This window comes from Myotis lucifugus, unplaced genomic scaffold (genome assembly GCF_000147115.1).
Source record: "Myotis lucifugus unplaced genomic scaffold, Myoluc2.0 scaffold_404, whole genome shotgun sequence".
NCBI lineage: Eukaryota > Metazoa > Chordata > Mammalia > Chiroptera > Vespertilionidae > Myotis > Myotis lucifugus.
This window is the reverse complement of record NW_005871452.1, coordinates 460158-477113: the sequence shown is the minus strand read 5'-3', so window position 1 is coordinate 477113 and position 16956 is coordinate 460158. Positions and strand designations below refer to the sequence as shown.

The 16956-nt window shown below is 41.4% G+C and overlaps 1 protein-coding gene across 4 annotated transcripts in view; it reads left to right on the top strand.

Annotated features, from left to right (window-relative positions):
* Window positions 1-156: 156 nt before the first annotated feature.
* NOL8 (nucleolar protein 8) overlaps window positions 157-16956 on the top strand; it is a 45726-nt gene continuing 28926 nt past the window's right edge. For 2 of the 4 annotated variants that reach the window (XR_002826140.1, XR_002826139.1), the window contains exons 1-5: window positions 157-644; window positions 1534-1695; window positions 2221-2283; window positions 4733-4811; window positions 6553-6688. Coding sequence is in view for 2 of the 4 variants with exons in the window: in XM_014467572.2 (XP_014323058.1) it covers window positions 1557-1695; window positions 2221-2283; window positions 4733-4811; window positions 6553-6688 (417 nt within the window). In the remaining 2 variants the exon portion in view is untranslated. Of the gene's footprint in view, window positions 645-1533; window positions 1696-2220; window positions 2284-4732; window positions 4812-6552; window positions 6689-16956 lie in introns of those variants that run through there. The other 2 variants (XM_014467572.2, XM_023743625.1) reach the window with 2 other exon arrangements.

The window sequence follows — 16956 nt, the reverse complement described above, 5'->3', positions numbered from 1 at the left end:
GCTTTTATTTTTGCTGTAATGCTCACGCGATATTCAAAACTTGCTGAATTTTGGGACACTCTTTACCACCCCTTACTGGTCACCCTGGAGAGAGGGACAAGTATTTCCCTGTGGGATGCGGAAGGCAGGAAATGCTTTGATAGCCTCGGGCGCTCTGTCGCCGGGGGCACGCTGCACCCGCTGCTCCCCAACGTCCCCACGCTTGGAGAGAGTTGGTTCGCTCCAGCCCGAAGCCCCAGGACCGAGCTGTCCCACCCGCGCCGGCGGAGTTTGGAGCAACCAGATGCGTGCGTCACTGAGGAGTAGCTTCCGGACCGTGTGAAGGGGAGCGTCTCGTTATTTTCCTTCCGCTCTCACTTCCGCCGATAGCTGGTCCAGGCGTGGATAAACACGGGGCGATAACCTTCTTAGTACGAATCATAGAATTACGATTCGAGAATTTTGAGGACGTTGAGGGACGGGTGGCGGGGGCATCGCGGTATCCCAGACGACGGGGAACGAAATGCAGAGCACGGGAACTGAGTGGTCACGGAACCTTAGGAGGCGGGGTGGGAAGTCGAGTAGGAAGGAATAGCGACTCTGCCTAGTGGAACACGCGACTAGGAATTAGGGCCCTACGCGGCGCTGGCTGTGGAGACAACGCGGTAAGGAGTGGGTCTGGGCCATTTGGCCTCCACTGTCCCTGCTCTTGGGTCTTGGGTCTTCAGCGGCAAAAAACCTGGGTGCGCAGGGTGGGGGCAGGGAGTCTACCGGGAAGACGCAGGTCGTGCCCCACGCCCAGAGCACGAGCCCTAGGTCGGGGTCGGACGCTGCTTTGGGGTCTAAAGTGGGAGGGGTGTCCGCTCTTGGGAAAAGGCGAGTGTGGCCCCTGGGTGCTACCGGGATTAGATCCCACGGGGCCTCCGCCGAGTACCTCCGAGAGTTCCCCGAGCCCCTTCGAATACAACAGCTTTCCTAGTTTAATGATGCATTACAGGCTCCGAAATTAGACCTGGTTTATAATTCTGGCTTCATTAATTCTCTGAATGACATTGGGAAAGTGACTTCATCCCTCCTGCTCATCTGAAAAAGGGATGCACGCAAACTATACCATACAAAGCTGACACATTTTTAAAAAGCAGAACAAGCCTATATTAGCTATGGTAGCAGTTGCTCTCTTCGCCTGAGCAGCACGCTGTCTCTTTTCCTGTAGCACGTCAGCATTGCTTAAAGTGAACAGAGGAATGTATAAATGAAGAAGCAGGATGCCTGGCGCGTGGATAGGTGACTGGGAGGGTGGAGTGCACTGGGCGCGTTTGTGGGGCAGCATTCCCCGTTCCGGTGTCTGCAGAGGTGCTGTTCCCGAGGGTTCGTGGAGAAGTGGATGTAGGGTTTGACCAGAATCTCCAGGGATAAAATTTAGAAACAATATAAGAGTGAAAGTTTAGGCAACCAGTTTGGCATCCAAGGTTCCGGGTGAGTTGGGGTTGTTTTGGTTGGTTGTTTAGGTTTGAGAAGAACTGACGGAAAGAACTCAAATGATTTTCCTACTAGAACACTGAGGGCGCCCAGCCTTGATGAAGGCCAGCCAAGAGACCACGCGCCTCTTTGTGGGTGGCCTTGGCCAGAGCGTTTCCGAGGCGGACCTGCAAAGCCAGTTCAGCAGATTTGGAGACGTGTCAGATGTGGAGATCATCACTCGGAAAGATGACCAAGGCAAGTTGATAGTCTTTCGTGGGTAAAGGCAGGTCCAAGGCAAGTCAGTTATGACAAAATAAGGGAACCGCAGAGATGAATGTTAGCCCCTGTGTGTAAACCCCACGCCATGCCCTGGAGGTGTCATTCATGATGTGGAACTTGCCCAGAATTACATTCCTGAGTTCAAAAATGTTCTACATTCTAAAACACCCGATTTCTGAAACATGTAACGTTCAGTTTTCAGAGCTAAAATGCTATTACTCATTAAGTATCCTATTAAGTAGAATGTCACTAACAAAATCATATAACAACATAACATCATAACATAATCAACTGACCATTTGGCATTTTTTATTTTATTTTTTAATATTTTAATAATCATATTTAGAAAATTTCAATCTTAGAGTCCAGTGAAAAATAACAAGTTTTTTCTTTGAAAGAGTTTGTTTCCAAGAGCTCATTTTTTTAAATTTATAAATGTAATCATTTTATATTGTTTCCTGGATAAGAATTTAAATAAATGTATTTTTCTATTTTTTTTAGGAAACCCACAGAAAGTCTTTGCATATATCAACATCAGAGTAGCTGAATCAGACCTGAAAAAATGTAAGATATTCCATATGACTTGCCAGTTTATGTCTGTGTAACTTGGAATAACTTTGTTCTACATCTTAACAGCCAATTTTTAAGTCATCCAGAGGGACAACTATGATCAAGAGAATTCCAATATCCTGTAACTCAGCAGGTTTAGTTTCATACCATTTGGCGTCAGCAGACATGTGGTAGCACATTGCTAATGGTATTCTAAAATATTTTGGACAAGAAACAAAGGTTTCATAGAAATTGCTTGTTACACATATCCCACTATGCCAGTGATGGCGAACCTTTTGAGCTCGGCGTGTCAGCATTTTGAAAAACCCTAACTTAACTCTGGTGCCGTGTCACATATAGAAATTTTTTGATATTTGCAATCATAGTAAAACAAAGATTTATATTTTTGATATCTATTTTATACATTTAAATGCCATTTAACAAAGAAAAATCAACCAAACAAATGAGTTCACGTGTCACCTGTGACGCGTGTCATAGGTTCACCATCACTGCACTATGCCATACTCTTCCCCCTTTCCTTGTGAGTTCATTTTTTAGGGAGGTTATTTTCTTGAAATTAAATGCTGTTAGGAGAGGGCTGGCTTTAGTGTATGCCTTGTAAGACTATTCTTGAAATTATAGACTCTCTATCAAGAAGTTTAGTATATATTTAAAAAAAAACAACTCCCAGCTAGTGTGGCTCAGTGGTTGAGCATCAAACAAGGAACCAGGCAGTCACAGGTTCGTTTCCTGGTCAGGGCACATGCCCGGGTTGTGGGGGGCATACAGGAGGCAGGCGATAGATTATGTTTCTCACTGATGTATCCCTCTCCCTTCCTCTCTCTAAAAAGCTAATTAAAAAATATATGTATAGAGAGAGAGAGAGAGAGAGGTTTAGTAAAACTGTGGTCTTCACTGAAGAAGAAAGGGGAGGTAATCCATATTGCCACTGATGTGGTAATGAATTCTAGTTATTTGGAAGCTGAAAAGTCAAGAGGTACTTGTTGTTCATAGGGAAAGAGGGCCATCACCCTTGACGAGTTGTGGTTAAGAACACAGCAGCTCTGATATGTAACCTGTGGCATGTTATTGAAACTTCTAAGCTCCAGTTTGCTTATCCAATGTATAGCAAAGATATTGTTTGCCTCATAATTTACTGCGAAGATTAACCCTTTTCGGTCCAACGTCGAGGCTGTCTCGACAGACCAGGCGCTAGTAGCAGGTCCAACATCGAGGCTGAGGTCAACACCGCAAACCGGTTCAACATTCAATCCCGTCAATTAATTTGGACCAGACTGTTTGAATTCCAAAAATAAAATTAGACTGCAAAGGGTTAAATTGAATAGAACCTTTGTGTTTAAAATATCTACCAATGCAATCTTCCCTCTGTTAGTGGTTATTATTAAGGAATCTGATAGCAAATATTGAGAAAAAGCAACTATTAGGGCATAGCATAGTTCAGTCACTTGCATCTAATTTGTTTGGAAGTTACACAGAGGTAACTAGCATGAGGTGAAAAGTGAAAGTGAGGAGCTGCATAATTCCAGTGTCCTGGTTCACCTTGGGAAAATTACATTGACATTTTATAGTTTTAGTGGGAAGTAAAGAAATGTTACTCATTCACCAGAGATTTTTGGCATTACTTTGTAAACAAATAGCAAACAAGTTTTGCTTTCTAGTTTACACATTTGCCTCATTCGTATCTTCCAGTCACACTGGGAGGTAGGGAATGTAAGGGCTGCACTGGTAAGTGGTCCAGGGGAGACCAGGATCTAAGCCCTTTCACTCCAGGTCTAAAATTCCTTGTTCTCTTAGAGCTCTCCAGGCAGCTCATGGGACACCTGGTCTTCAGGTGCGTTTGGCAGCTCAGGATCGTAGCCTGGTGGAGCCCCGCACCAGGGCTGCACACATGCGTGCTGAGCGGTGACCGAGCTCAGAAGCCCAGCGTGACTTCCCATCGAGGGCTTCGTAGGGAGACTGTGGCTCTTAAGAAAGTATTGGGGAACCTGGAAAGTTGATAAGCCTTCATGGCATTGGATGGTAAAGACCAATTTTGTGGTCAGTTTTCAGTTACTCTTCCAAAAAGTTGATTAGCTCGGGTTGATTGCTCATAGTGTATAAAGGTAAACAGATGGTACCCTCGGAAGTGTCAGCCTTAAAATATGCTCTTGTGAATTTATTTTTGTTTAAGGCATTAACTTTTATTTGCGTGATTTTAAAAAATTACCAGGAATCAGATTCCGAATTTCAGAAACAACTTGCCTTAATAAAGAATTAAAAGTGGGCCGGGGCCTGGCAGCGTGGCTCAAAAAAAAATAAAAATAAAATTCCTTGTTCTGTTTTCTCTGTATCTCTTCGTGATTAACAAGTCTACTTTTCTTGGTATTAAATAATTAGAAAAGGCACATTCTGAAATGTATTTTTGCATTGTGATGTAATTGGGTAATAATTCTTTACTCTATAGGTATGTCTGTTTTAAATAACACAAAATGGAAAGGTGGAACACTACAAATTCAATTAGCAAAAGAAAGTTTTTTGCACAGGTAAGATTTGTTCTATGTGAATTTAAACAGTATTTTTTATTTTGTAAATGGTTCTGTATATTCACTTAATTGATTTGAAACTATTGAGTAATTATATTTCTTACTAGAGGCCCGGTGCACAGATTCATGCACTGGTGCGGTCCCTCGGCCTGGCCTGCAGGGATCAGGCCAAAACTGGCTCTCGGACATCCCCCGAGGGGTCCCAGATTGCAAGAGGGCGGTTCTCGGGTGACGCACCCCAGAATCGGGCTCCCTCCTCTCTGGTTCCAGGTGCATAACCCAAGAACCACAGCTGCCAAGTCACCACAGCTCGGCAGCTCCTGCGTTGAGCATCTGCCCCCTGGTGGTCATTGCACATGACAGCTACCGGCCAGTCAGCCGGTCGCTTAGGCTTTTATTTCTATAGACTAGAGGCCCGATTCAAGAAAGTCAGGCAAGGATCTCAGCCCTCGCAGCCCTGGCTTCATCCAGAAGGTCATCCTGTTGTTCCACTGTTCAGCCTTTCGGTCAATTTGCATATTACACTATTATTATTGAAGATGGTATTAGCAAATTCACTCAACTGTTTCTCCTCACAACTCCAACTCCACCAATAAAGATAATGCAATGCATTTACATGTGCATATTTTAAGCTATAAAAATACATGCCTATGTTATCTTTTTAATACAACCTTCTGCGGTGATGTAGATCTTCCCAATTTTCTGTAACTTCTGTTTAGTACTATTTCGGCAAATAGCTGACGCACAGTGTAATTGGCTATACCTCACTGATGGACATTTAGACCCTGCATGGATGGCTCCTGCATAATGCAAGGCTTCGTCTGGGGTTTGTGTTGCTGGAGTTATATATGTTTAAAATTTGAATAGACACTGCTAAGTTGCCTATGTTATTTTTTACTATTAATGCTAGTGTCATACAAAGATAAAGATAATGGGAAATTCCTGTGTGAGAGGCATAAGATTAATTTGGTAAGTGATTAAGTACAAGGCATTGTAACAGCTATTTGAGTATTTTATGATTCTGAAGGTATTCTCAGGGAGGAAAGATTGTGTAAGTTTGGGAACTTTCAAAAGAGAAAACATTTTAGGAATGTACAGATGGAGCAATCAGTGTTATTGATAAGCTTGTTCTTGATCAGGGAAAAATAGGTCTAAGGCAGGTGGCAAGCAGGAGGCATGTTTTAAGGGAGTGGTCTGATGAGACAGGTGAGAATTTGATTCTGTTCTTCAGTTGGGAACTGGGTAGTGGTGAGACTTATTCAGCAGCACTGTAGTGCCTACTATGTATAGGAACTGGTGCCCAGTCCTGAGCGGGACGAGCACTCAGTGCCCGCTGCCTAAAGTGCCTGCAGAGGTGCCTCAGGATCATAAATCTGACAGTTGCTCTGGAAGGTGGGATGTTAGGAAACAGGCCAGAGGCAGAGGGTCCAGCGATGAGTGGTTAGCACAGTAGTTCAGGCCTAAATAAGGTGGGGAGTTTGAATCAGCATTCTCTTCATTATGAGGATAGGAATAATCACGACTTGGCAGACTGGGGTCTGAAAGACCCATCTTCCTCATGAGGAAGATGGGAGGAAGATGGGATTGAGAAGGGACAAAGTGCTTAAGTTGAAAGGGAAAATTGAGAGACTCTAAATGATCACTATAAAGTTAAACAGCATTATATTATTTTTTAAAAATAAAAACAGAAGCTCCATTAATAGCATGGTTGATTTATTTATATTTTCTCTCTTTGATTCAGATTGGCCCGAGAGAGAGAAGAAGCACAAGCAAAGAACAAAAAATCAGTACTAGGCAACACCAACTTGTTAGAAAAGATGGGAATGGTGGATTTCCATATGAAAGCTGTGCCAGGGACAGAAGTACCAGGGCACAAAGTGAGTCTTTTCTGGTAGCCTGACTAGCCCAAGAACCTAATCCTCGGACCACCTGACTGGGTATCATGTCTAAAGCAGTTGCTTTTTAAAATACTAGTAGATAGTACTTTGAACATAGTACTTCATGGTTTCCAAAGTGCTTATACAACTCTTGGGCAAGCACATTTATCCTCCATTTTATAGAGACAAAAATCGAAACAAGTGGAGACAGTTCTCCACTATCCATATTTGGCAGTGTGTGCTCACCACCCAAAGTCTACTCTCCATCTGTCACCATGTATTTGACCCCTTTACCCTCTTCACTCTCCCCCACTCTTCTTCCCCTCTGATAACCTGTGAGTTTGTTTGTTGCTTTACTTTTATGCCCTGTATATGAATGAAATCACACAGTTCTTGATATATCCATGTTGTCCCAAATGGCAGTATTTCATTCATTCTTTTGGCTGAACAGTATTCCATTATATGTATATACAACATCTTTATCTAGTCATCCATCGAAGGATACTTAGATTGTTTCCATGTCTTGGCAACCATGAATAATACTGCAGTGAACATATGGGTGCATACATATTTATAAACAAGTTTTCCATTTTTTCCAGAAGGTACCCTGAAGAGAGAGTGTAGGCTCATAAGATAGCTCTATTTGTAATGTTTTGAGGAACTGCGATACTGTTTTTTAAAGTAGCTGTACCAGCTTACATTCCTACCAACAGTGAATGTAGGTTACTTTTTCTCCACAACTTCTCCAACGCTTGTTATTATTTGTTTGTTGATAATCGTCATTCTAACAGGTGTGGAGTTGTACCTCATTGTAGCTTTGATTTGTATTTCCCTAATAGCTGGTGAAGGTGAGCATCTTTTCATAAATTTGTTGCCATGTGTATGCCTTAAGAACAGTGCCTGTTTACATCCTCTGCCCATTTTTCAATTGGATTGTTTGTTTTTTGTTGAGTTGTATGAGTTCATTTATGTTTTCAATATGAGCTCCTTATCTCTATATATTGTTTGCAAATATTTTCCCTCATTCTGTTGGTTGCCTTTTGTTGATGGTTTTTTCTGCTGTTGCAGAAGTGTTTTAGTTTGATATAGTCCCATTCATTCCTTTTTGCTTTTCCCTTGCCTTTAGGGTCACATTCTGAGACCAAGATCCATAAGTTTAGTATCTATGGTTTTTTTGTTTTCAGATTTTTTTTAATGTATTTTTTCAGGTCTTATATTTAGGTCTTTGATCCATTTTGAGGGAGTGTTTTTGTATGGGGACAAACAGCAATCTAGTTTCATTCATTTGCATATGACATTCCAATTTTCCCAGCACCATTTATTCAAGAGACTTTCTTTTCTCCTTGTGTGTTTTTGGCTATTTTTTCAAAAACTATTTACCCATAAATATGTGGGTTAATTTTTGGGTTCTCAATTCTATTCCATTAGCTTATGTGTCTGGGTTTTGCCAATACCATATTGTTTTGATTATTGCAGCTTCACAGTATAATTTGAAGTCAGTGAGAATGATACATCCAGCTTTGTTATTTTTTCTCAGAATTGCTCTGGCTATTCCCAGTTTTTTGTGGTTCCATAAATATTTGATGATTTTTTTTTTTTGAGAGTACATTTATGAAAGCTGGGAACAGTGAAACAAGGTAGACTTTAGGATAGAAGAAGCAACAGGAGAGAGCCTAGGTGGGGCAGCTGTGGCTTCCTAGAAATGTTATAAGAAAAATGAGCCAGGGCAGGGCTGCCTTAGCTCACTGGGAAGTTGGAGAAGAGGGGGGCCTTAGATACAAGTTCCAGAGGTTAGCTTTGGAAGACCTGCCACTGCCCATTGCTCCCCTGATGGCAAGTCTTGTGGAGTCCCTTGGAGTTTAAGAGATGCCTGTGGGGGAAGAAGAGACAGAAGGGAGAACACACCTTGATGATTTTTTTGTTCTATTTGAAAAATGCTTTTGGGATATTGATGGGGATTACATTAAATTTGTATAATGCTTTATAGGGCTAGTTCAAGCATTTATTTGTGTCTTTAATTTCTTTCACCAATGTTTTATAGTTTTCAGTGAATAGTTTCTTCATTCCTTTTGTTGAGTTTATTCCTAAGTGTTTTATTCTATCTTTTTGTAAATTCGTATGGAATTGTTTTGTTTTTCTCATATTTTTGTTTTTTGTTTTTCATTTATTTTAATGAATAGAGGCCCAGTGCACAAAATTCGTGCATGGGGGGGGGTGGAGGGGGGCCCTCAGCCAGGCCTGCACCCTCTCCAATCCGGGACCCCTCAGGGGATGTCAGACATCCCTCTTACAGTCCAGGACTGCTGGCTCCTAACTGCTCGCCTGCTTGCCTGCCTGCCTGATTGCCCCTAACCACTTCTGCCTACCAGCCTGATCACTCCCTAACTGCTCCCCTGCCAGCCTGATCGCCCCCAACTGCACTCCATGCCGGCCTGATGATCCCCAACTGCCCTCCCCTGTGGGCCTGGTCGCCCCCTGCCGGCCATCTTGTGGCGGCCATCTTATGATGACATCGTGAGGGCATGACGCCACCTAGGCTTTTATTATATAGTATATTTCATTTATAGTATATAGGAACTCAGTGGATTTTCATATCCTGCAGCTTTACTGTATTAATAACAGTTTTTAATAGTCTTTTGGTACACTTTTTAGAGTTATCTATATATGTAATATTGACAAAGCAATCCAATTGCTCTGGCTTGGATTCTCAGTCATATGTTGAATAAGAGAGTGGGCACCCTTGTCTTATTCTTTTGTTTGTTTGTTTTTTTAATTTATTTCAGAGAGGAAAAGGAGAGGGAGAGAGAGATAATCACTGCTTACCTGCCTCCTGCACATTCCCCTGCTGGGGATTGAGCCTGCAACCTGGACATGTGCCCTTGACTGGAATCAAACCTGGGATCCTTCAGTCTGCAGGCCAATGCTCTATCCACTGAGCCAAATCGGCTAGGGCTTGTTCTTGATCGTACATGAAAAGCTTTCAGTTTTTCACTCTTCAGTATGATATTAGCTGAGGGTTTTGGCCTTTATTGAGTTACTTTCCTTCTATAGTGTATTACTCATAGATGGGTGTTGTATCTTGTCAAATGCTTTTTTTGCATCTATTGATATGATCATATGATTTTTTTATCCTTCATTTTGTTAATGTGGTGAGTACATTGATCTATTTGTGTATGTTGAACCATCCTTGTGCCCCTGCAATGAATCCCACTTGATTGTGATATCTTTTTATTATATTGTTGTATTCTATCTTGTTGTTTTCTGGTATCTTGTTTAGGACTTTTGCATCTGTATTCATCAGAGATATTGGTTGTAGTTTTCTTTTCTTGTGTTAACCATGGTTTTGGTATCAGGGTTATGATGGTCACAGAAAATGTGTTATGAAGTATTGCCTCTTCCTCAGTTTTTTGGAAGAGTTTGAGAAGGATAGGTATTAAATATTTGAGGAGAACCAAGATGGCGGCATAGGTAAACACCAGAGATTGCCACCTCGCACAACCACTTCAAAAATACAACTAAAAGACGGAACGGACATCACCCAGAACCACAGGAAGGCTGGCTGAGTGGAAATTCTACAACTAAAAGGAAAGAGAAAAACATACCGAGACTCAGAGGAGGCGCAGTGCAGAAGGAAAATACTAAGGTGCAGAGTGCATGCGGAGCGGGTTGACGACTGAGGGCGCGGTTGTCTGTTTCAATCGGGAGGGAGTCTCAGACTCTGAGCTCCAGATCCGGGCGAGTCTCTAGGGACCCAGACTCACACGGGAGAAGCGGGACTGTTTGGCATCGATCGGAACTCGAGGGCAGCTTTCTCTCCGAAGTTTGCAGCGGTTGCTGGGACACTGAGAGGCAGAGCCTCTGGGGACGGGACTGAGAGCAGCCATAAACTGCTCGCTCTGTCCGCCCTGTTGATCCCGTGGGACCCCCCCCCCCACCCCCCCCCGCCCAAGCCCTGCACAGAGGCATTTGCCGGACAGCCTCAGGCAAAGGCTAGATTAGCACCTCCCTAGAGGACAGAAGTTCTCCCACTGCAGACACAGCTGATTCTCACAGCCAGTGGGCCTGGAGGTCAAATCCCTCCCAGTATTACATACAACAATCAAGGCTTAACTACAACAGTCTACGAACAAAGACCACTAGGGGGTGCACCAAGAAAGCATAAAAAATGCGGAGACAAAGAAACAGGAAACAAATGTCAGATATGGAGGATATAGAGTTCAAAACCACACTTTTAAGGTCTCTCAAGAACTGTCTAGAAGCCGCCGATAAATTTAGTAAGGCCCTCGAAAAGACTGGTGAGACCGCCGATAAATATAGGGAGATCCTAAAGAAATCTAATGAGACCCTCGATATTGTGGTAAAGAACCAACTAGAAATTAAGCATACACTGACTGAAATAAAGCATATTATACAGACTCCCAACAGCAGACCAGAGGAGCGCAAGAATCAAGTCAAAGATTTGAAATGCGAAGAAGCAAAAAACACCCAACTGGAAAAGCAAAAGGAAAAAAGAATCCGAAAATACGAAGATAGTGTAAGGAGCCTCTGGGACAGCTTCAAGCGTACCAACATCAGAATTATAGGGGTGCCAGAAGATGAGAGAGAGCAAGATATTGAAAACCTATTTGAAGAAATAATGACAGAAAACTTCCCCTACCTGGTGAAAGAAATAGACTTACAAGTCCAGGAAGCGCAGAGAACCCCAAACAAAAGGAATCCAAAGAGGACCACACCAAGACACATCATAATTAAAATGCCAAGAGCAAAAGACAAAGAGAGAATCTTAAAAGCAGCAAGAGAAAGAAACTCAGTTACCTACAAGGGAATACCCATACGACTGTCAGCTGATTTCTCAACAGAAACTTTGCAGGCCACAAGGGAGTGGCAAGAAATATTCAAAGTGATGAATGCCAAGAACCTACAACCAAGATTACTCTACCCAGCAAAGCTATCATGTAGAATTGAAGGTCAGATAAAGAGGTTCACAGATAAGGAAAAGCTAAAGGAGTTCATCACCACCAAACCAGCATTATATGAAATGCTGAAAGGTATCCTTTAAGAAGAGGAAGAAGAAGAAAAGGGTAAAGATACAAATTATGAACAACAAATATGCATCTATCAACAAGTGAATCTAAGAATCAAGTGAATAAATAATCTGATGAACAGAATGAACTGGTGATTATAATAGAATCAGGGACATAGAAAGGGAGTGGACTGACTATTCTTGGGAAGGAAAGGGGTGTGGGAGATGCGGGAAGAGACTGGACAAAAATCGTGCACCTATGGATGAGGACAGTGGGTGGGGAATGAGGGTGGAGGGTGGGGTAGGAGCTGGGAGGAGGGGAGTTATGGGGGGAAAAAAGAGGAACAAATGTAATAATCTGAACAATAAAGATTTAATTTAAAATAAGTACATAAATATTTGAATGTTTGGTAGAATTCACTAATGAAGACATCTGGTCCTGGATTCTTTATTTTTCGGGAGGTTTTCAATTTCCTTTCTATTGATCTCGGTATTTAGATTTTTCCAATCCATCTTGATCAGTCTAGGATGGTTATATAAATTTCTAAGAACTTGTTCATTTCTTCTAGCTTATCAAATTTGGTGACATAACTTATAATCCATTGTATTTCTTTGTGTCCATTGTAACTTATCTACTTTCATTTCTGATTTTGTTTGAGTTTTCTCTGTTTTTATTTTAGTGCATCTGGCAAGAGTTTTGTCAACTTTATCTTTTCTAACAACCAGCTCTTGTATTAATTTTTTCTGGTTTTTGGATGTTGTTATTGTTCTCTACTTTATTTAATTCTGCTCCAATTTTATTATTTCCTTTCTTCTGCTGACCTTTTTTTTTTCTAGTTCTTTAAGGAGAAATGTTAGGTAATTTATCTGAGATTTTTCTTGTATATTGAAGTGGGCGTAATGCTATAAAGTTGATTTGTTGAGGCTGGTTTGTGCCCCATCATATGGACTATCCTTGAGAATGTTACATGTGCACTGGAGAAGAATGTGTAATCTGGTATTTAATGTGACAGGTCTATAAATATCAATCATGTCCATTTGATCTAATGTTTCATTTAAGGCTGGTATTTCATTACTGATTTTCTATTTGGATGATCTATGCATTGCTGCCAATGGGTATTTATGTTCTCTACTATACTTGTATTTTTGTCAATTTCTCCCTTTATTTCTGTTAATAATTGCCAAATATATATTATTTTAATATATATTTATTGATTTCAGAGAGGAAGGGAGAGGGAGAGAGAGAAACATCACTAATGAGAATCATAGATTGGTTGCTCCTGCACACACCACACTAGGGATCGAGCCCACATCCCAGGCATGTGCCCTGACCGGAAATCAAACCATGACCTCCTGGTTCATAGGTCAATGCTCAACCATTGAGCCATGCCAGCCTGGCGATTGCTGTATACATTTTTTTTAAACATATTTTATTGACTTTTTACAGAGAGGAAGGGAGAGGGATAGAGAGTTAGAAACATCAATGAGAGAGAAACATCGATCAGCTGCCTCCTGCACACTCCCTACTGGGGATGTGCCCGCAACCAAGGTACATGCCCTTGACCGGGATCGAACCTGGGACCCTTGAGTCCGCAGGCTGACGCTCTATCCACTGAGCCAAACCAGTTAGGGCACTGTATATATTTTGATGCTCCTAGGTTGGATGCATATATGTTGGTAAGTGTTATGTCTTCATGATGTATTGCCTCCTTTATCACTGTAAAATGTCCATCATTATCTCTTGTTACCTTTTTTATCTTGAAACCTATTTTTTAGCTATGGCTGCATAGCTTTTCCCTGGATGCCCCTTGCTTGGAGATGCCACTTTCACTCCTTCACTGTGTTTGTCTCCTGAAGGCAGCAAATAGTTGGGTTTTGTTTTTTAATCTATCTAGTTCCTCTCTGTCATTTTATTGGTGAGCTCAGTCCTGAATACATTTAGGATGATTATTAATGTATGAGGATTTCCTATAGCCTTTTAGTTTTTTTGGTAGCTCTGTGTCTTCACTATTGCTTTTTCCTTTGTGTTTCTGTCTGTTATTTTAGTTTGTTGGGTATTCTATAATATTTTTCCTTTGGTTGTGTGTGTGTGTGTGTGTGTGTGTGTGTGTGTGTCAGTTCTAGATTTTTGTTTTGTGGGTACCATTAGGTTTATGCAAAAAAAGTCATTTTTAGGTTTTTTTTTCTTGTGATTGCACCTTATCTTCATTCACCTGTACAAGTTCGGTCCTTCCCCCTTCCCACTGTGTGTTCATTTCCAATTGCAGTAGCTATTTGACTTGCTTGCTTACTTTATTTTTAATCCTCACACAAGGATATGTTTTGATTGATTTTTCAGCAGGAACACTCTAACAAGCTAGATATCTTATTCTTAATAGTGATGTCTCTTTTTACATTTTTTGAATATTTGATTCCGTTCTCTCCTAGCTTATAGTGTTCCCGCTGAAAAATATGATGGTAATCTAATGGGCCTTATTTCTTAGGTTACTGTCTTCTTTACCCTGACAACCTTGAGGATTTTTTCTTTTTCATTAATTTTTGACAGTTTTTTAAAAATATTGATTTGAGAGAGAGAAAGAAAGAAAGAAACATTGATATGAGAACGAAACATCAATTGGTTGTCTCCCGTACATACCCCAACCACATCAAAGCCGCAACCTGGGTATGTGCCCTGATTTGGAATCGAACCCACCACTTTTTGGAGTATACTGGACAACTCGGCACATCGGCCAAGGCAATTTTTGACAGCTTTAATATAATGTGCCTTTCAGGAGAATTTTTTGGGTTGATATAAGTAGGTGTTATATCTAGGTGTAAGCTTCTTAGATCAAGTGTCCAGCTCTTTCCTTGTGTGTGAAAACTTCTCATCAACATTTTGTTGAATAAGCTCTCTGTTACCTTCTCCCCTTCTCTCTCTTTTGTGTTGTTTTTTTTTTTTTATGATTTCAGAGAGGAAGGGACAGGGAGAGAGAAATAAAAACATCGATGCTGTGAGAAAATCATTGATCAATTTCCTCTTGCATGTCCTGCATTGGGGATCGAGCCTGCAATCTGGGCATGTGCCCTGACCAGGAATCGAACTGTAACCTCCTGGTTCATAGGTCAATGCTCAACCACTGAGCCACACTAGCCAGGCAAACCCATTATTCTTTTTTTCTTTTTTATTTATTTATTTTAAATATATTTTGTTGAATTTTTACAGAGAGGAAGGGAGAGAGATAGAGAGTTAGAAACATCGATGAGAGAGAAACATCAATCAGCTGCCTTCTGCACACCCCCTACTGGGGATGTGCCCACAAGCAAGGTACATGCCCTTGACCGGAATTGAACCTGGGACCCTTCAGTCCGCATGTTGACACTCTATCCACCGAGCCAAACCGGCTAGGGCCAAACCCATTATTCTTATATTGCTCTACTAGAGTCAGATAGTTTTCATGGAGTCTTTAATCTTTCTACTCTCAGTTCTCTATTCTTCCACCTGAGACATTTCTAAATTTCTGTCTTCAGTTGTACTAATTCTTTCTACCATCTAGTCTGCTCTCTTTCCTATGTTTGCTAGTTCATTCTTCATCTCTTCTATTGATTTCTTCAAATCCAAAATGTCTGTTTGGTTCTTGTTTAAAGTTTCAATTTTTTTGATAAAGTACTCCTTTTATTCATTGATTCTATTCCTGAGCTAGTTGCATTGTTTTTTTGAATTTGCTTATATCTGAGTGAATACTTCTAGAGCTGTTTTCTTGAATTTTCTGTCATTTTTATCACTGTCTTCCATGTCTTTAAGTTTATTTTCTGGGTATTTTTTATTTTCTTTCTGAACTCCTTTGTTACATTGGTTATTTATTGTGCTTGATGCATTATTTCTCTCTGTCTGGGCATTTGTGAGAATTAAACCTTTTTCTGTTAAGTGTTTGATTCTGCTGTTTAGCACATCAATTTTCAACTTTTTTCATCCCATGTCACACATAAACTAATTATTAAACTTCTGTGGCACACCAAAATATATATATATTTTGCCAGTCTCACCAAAAAAGTAGGCATAATTAAGATTGATTTACAAAAAAATAATAATAATTGTAATTACCTACACTTTTTGCTCCAAAGTGACTTTTTAAAAAATCTGGTGTCTGTACTTCTATATAAGGATTTCTGGTACCAAGAATTAACCAATCAGATGTTACTTTATTATACAATACTAGAGGCCCGTTGCATGAAGATTCGTGCAATAGGCCTTCCTTCCCCTGACTGCCGGCACTGGTTTTCCTCCGGCACCCAGGACCCAGGCCTTTGGTCCGGCCGCAGCAGCGAGTCTTGGCTTCTCCACTCCGGCTACAGCAGAGAAGCCAAGCCTCTTCAGTCTTCAGTCATCTTCAGTCTTCAGTCTTCACTCTGTGCCTGCATATGCAAATTAACTGCCATATTTGTTGGGTCAATTTGCATACTCATCCTGATTGGCTGGTGGGCATAGCAGAGTGACCCCATTTGCATGTTTCTCTTTTATTAGTGTAGATGGCCAATAAAATGCAACTCTATTATATGGCCTGATTATATTATATTTATGGTTTAAGACAAGGCATTTTACACTGGACAGCTGCTGTTGTGTTGGCTGTTGTCATTTTTATATTTGACAGTGTAGGGAAAAAAGGTCAGTGCCCCTGACTAAAATAGTCAGGCATTGCATGTTTTAAGTTCTTGCAGCACACCAGTTGAAACTCATTGGCTTAGCATACAGTGGGGCCTTGACTTACAAGTTTAATTCGTTCTGTGACGGAGCTCGTAACTCATATTATTCGTATGTCAAATCAACAGTGAATGAGTGAAACACGTGATGCTGGGCTGATGTTGTGGCGTTCACTGTGACGTTCGCTGCGCCAACTAGCAGTGGGGTGTCTGAAGCTGGATCATAACCCGAATTTTAGCTCGCAACTCAAAGCTCGAAAAACTCGTTAGTCGGGACACTTGTAAGTCAAGGCCCCACTGTATTGATAAGTAGAGGTCTTTCTTTTATTTTCCAGTAGGTGGCGCTGGAGCACAAGGTTTTGTTTTTTGTCTTACCTGCACTACAGGGGCTTCCTCGATCTCTGGGTTGGTGTCTCCTCAGTCATAGAAATTGTCCCATATCCTCCAAGGAGGTGGGCATCCTTTTAATGACCCAGTCTCCTCAGTTTCAAGGCACCACTCCCATGGTGGTGTGTGGCAGGCTATGGGTCTCCTGGTCCATGCCTCCCAGTGCCACTCTCCTGTATTC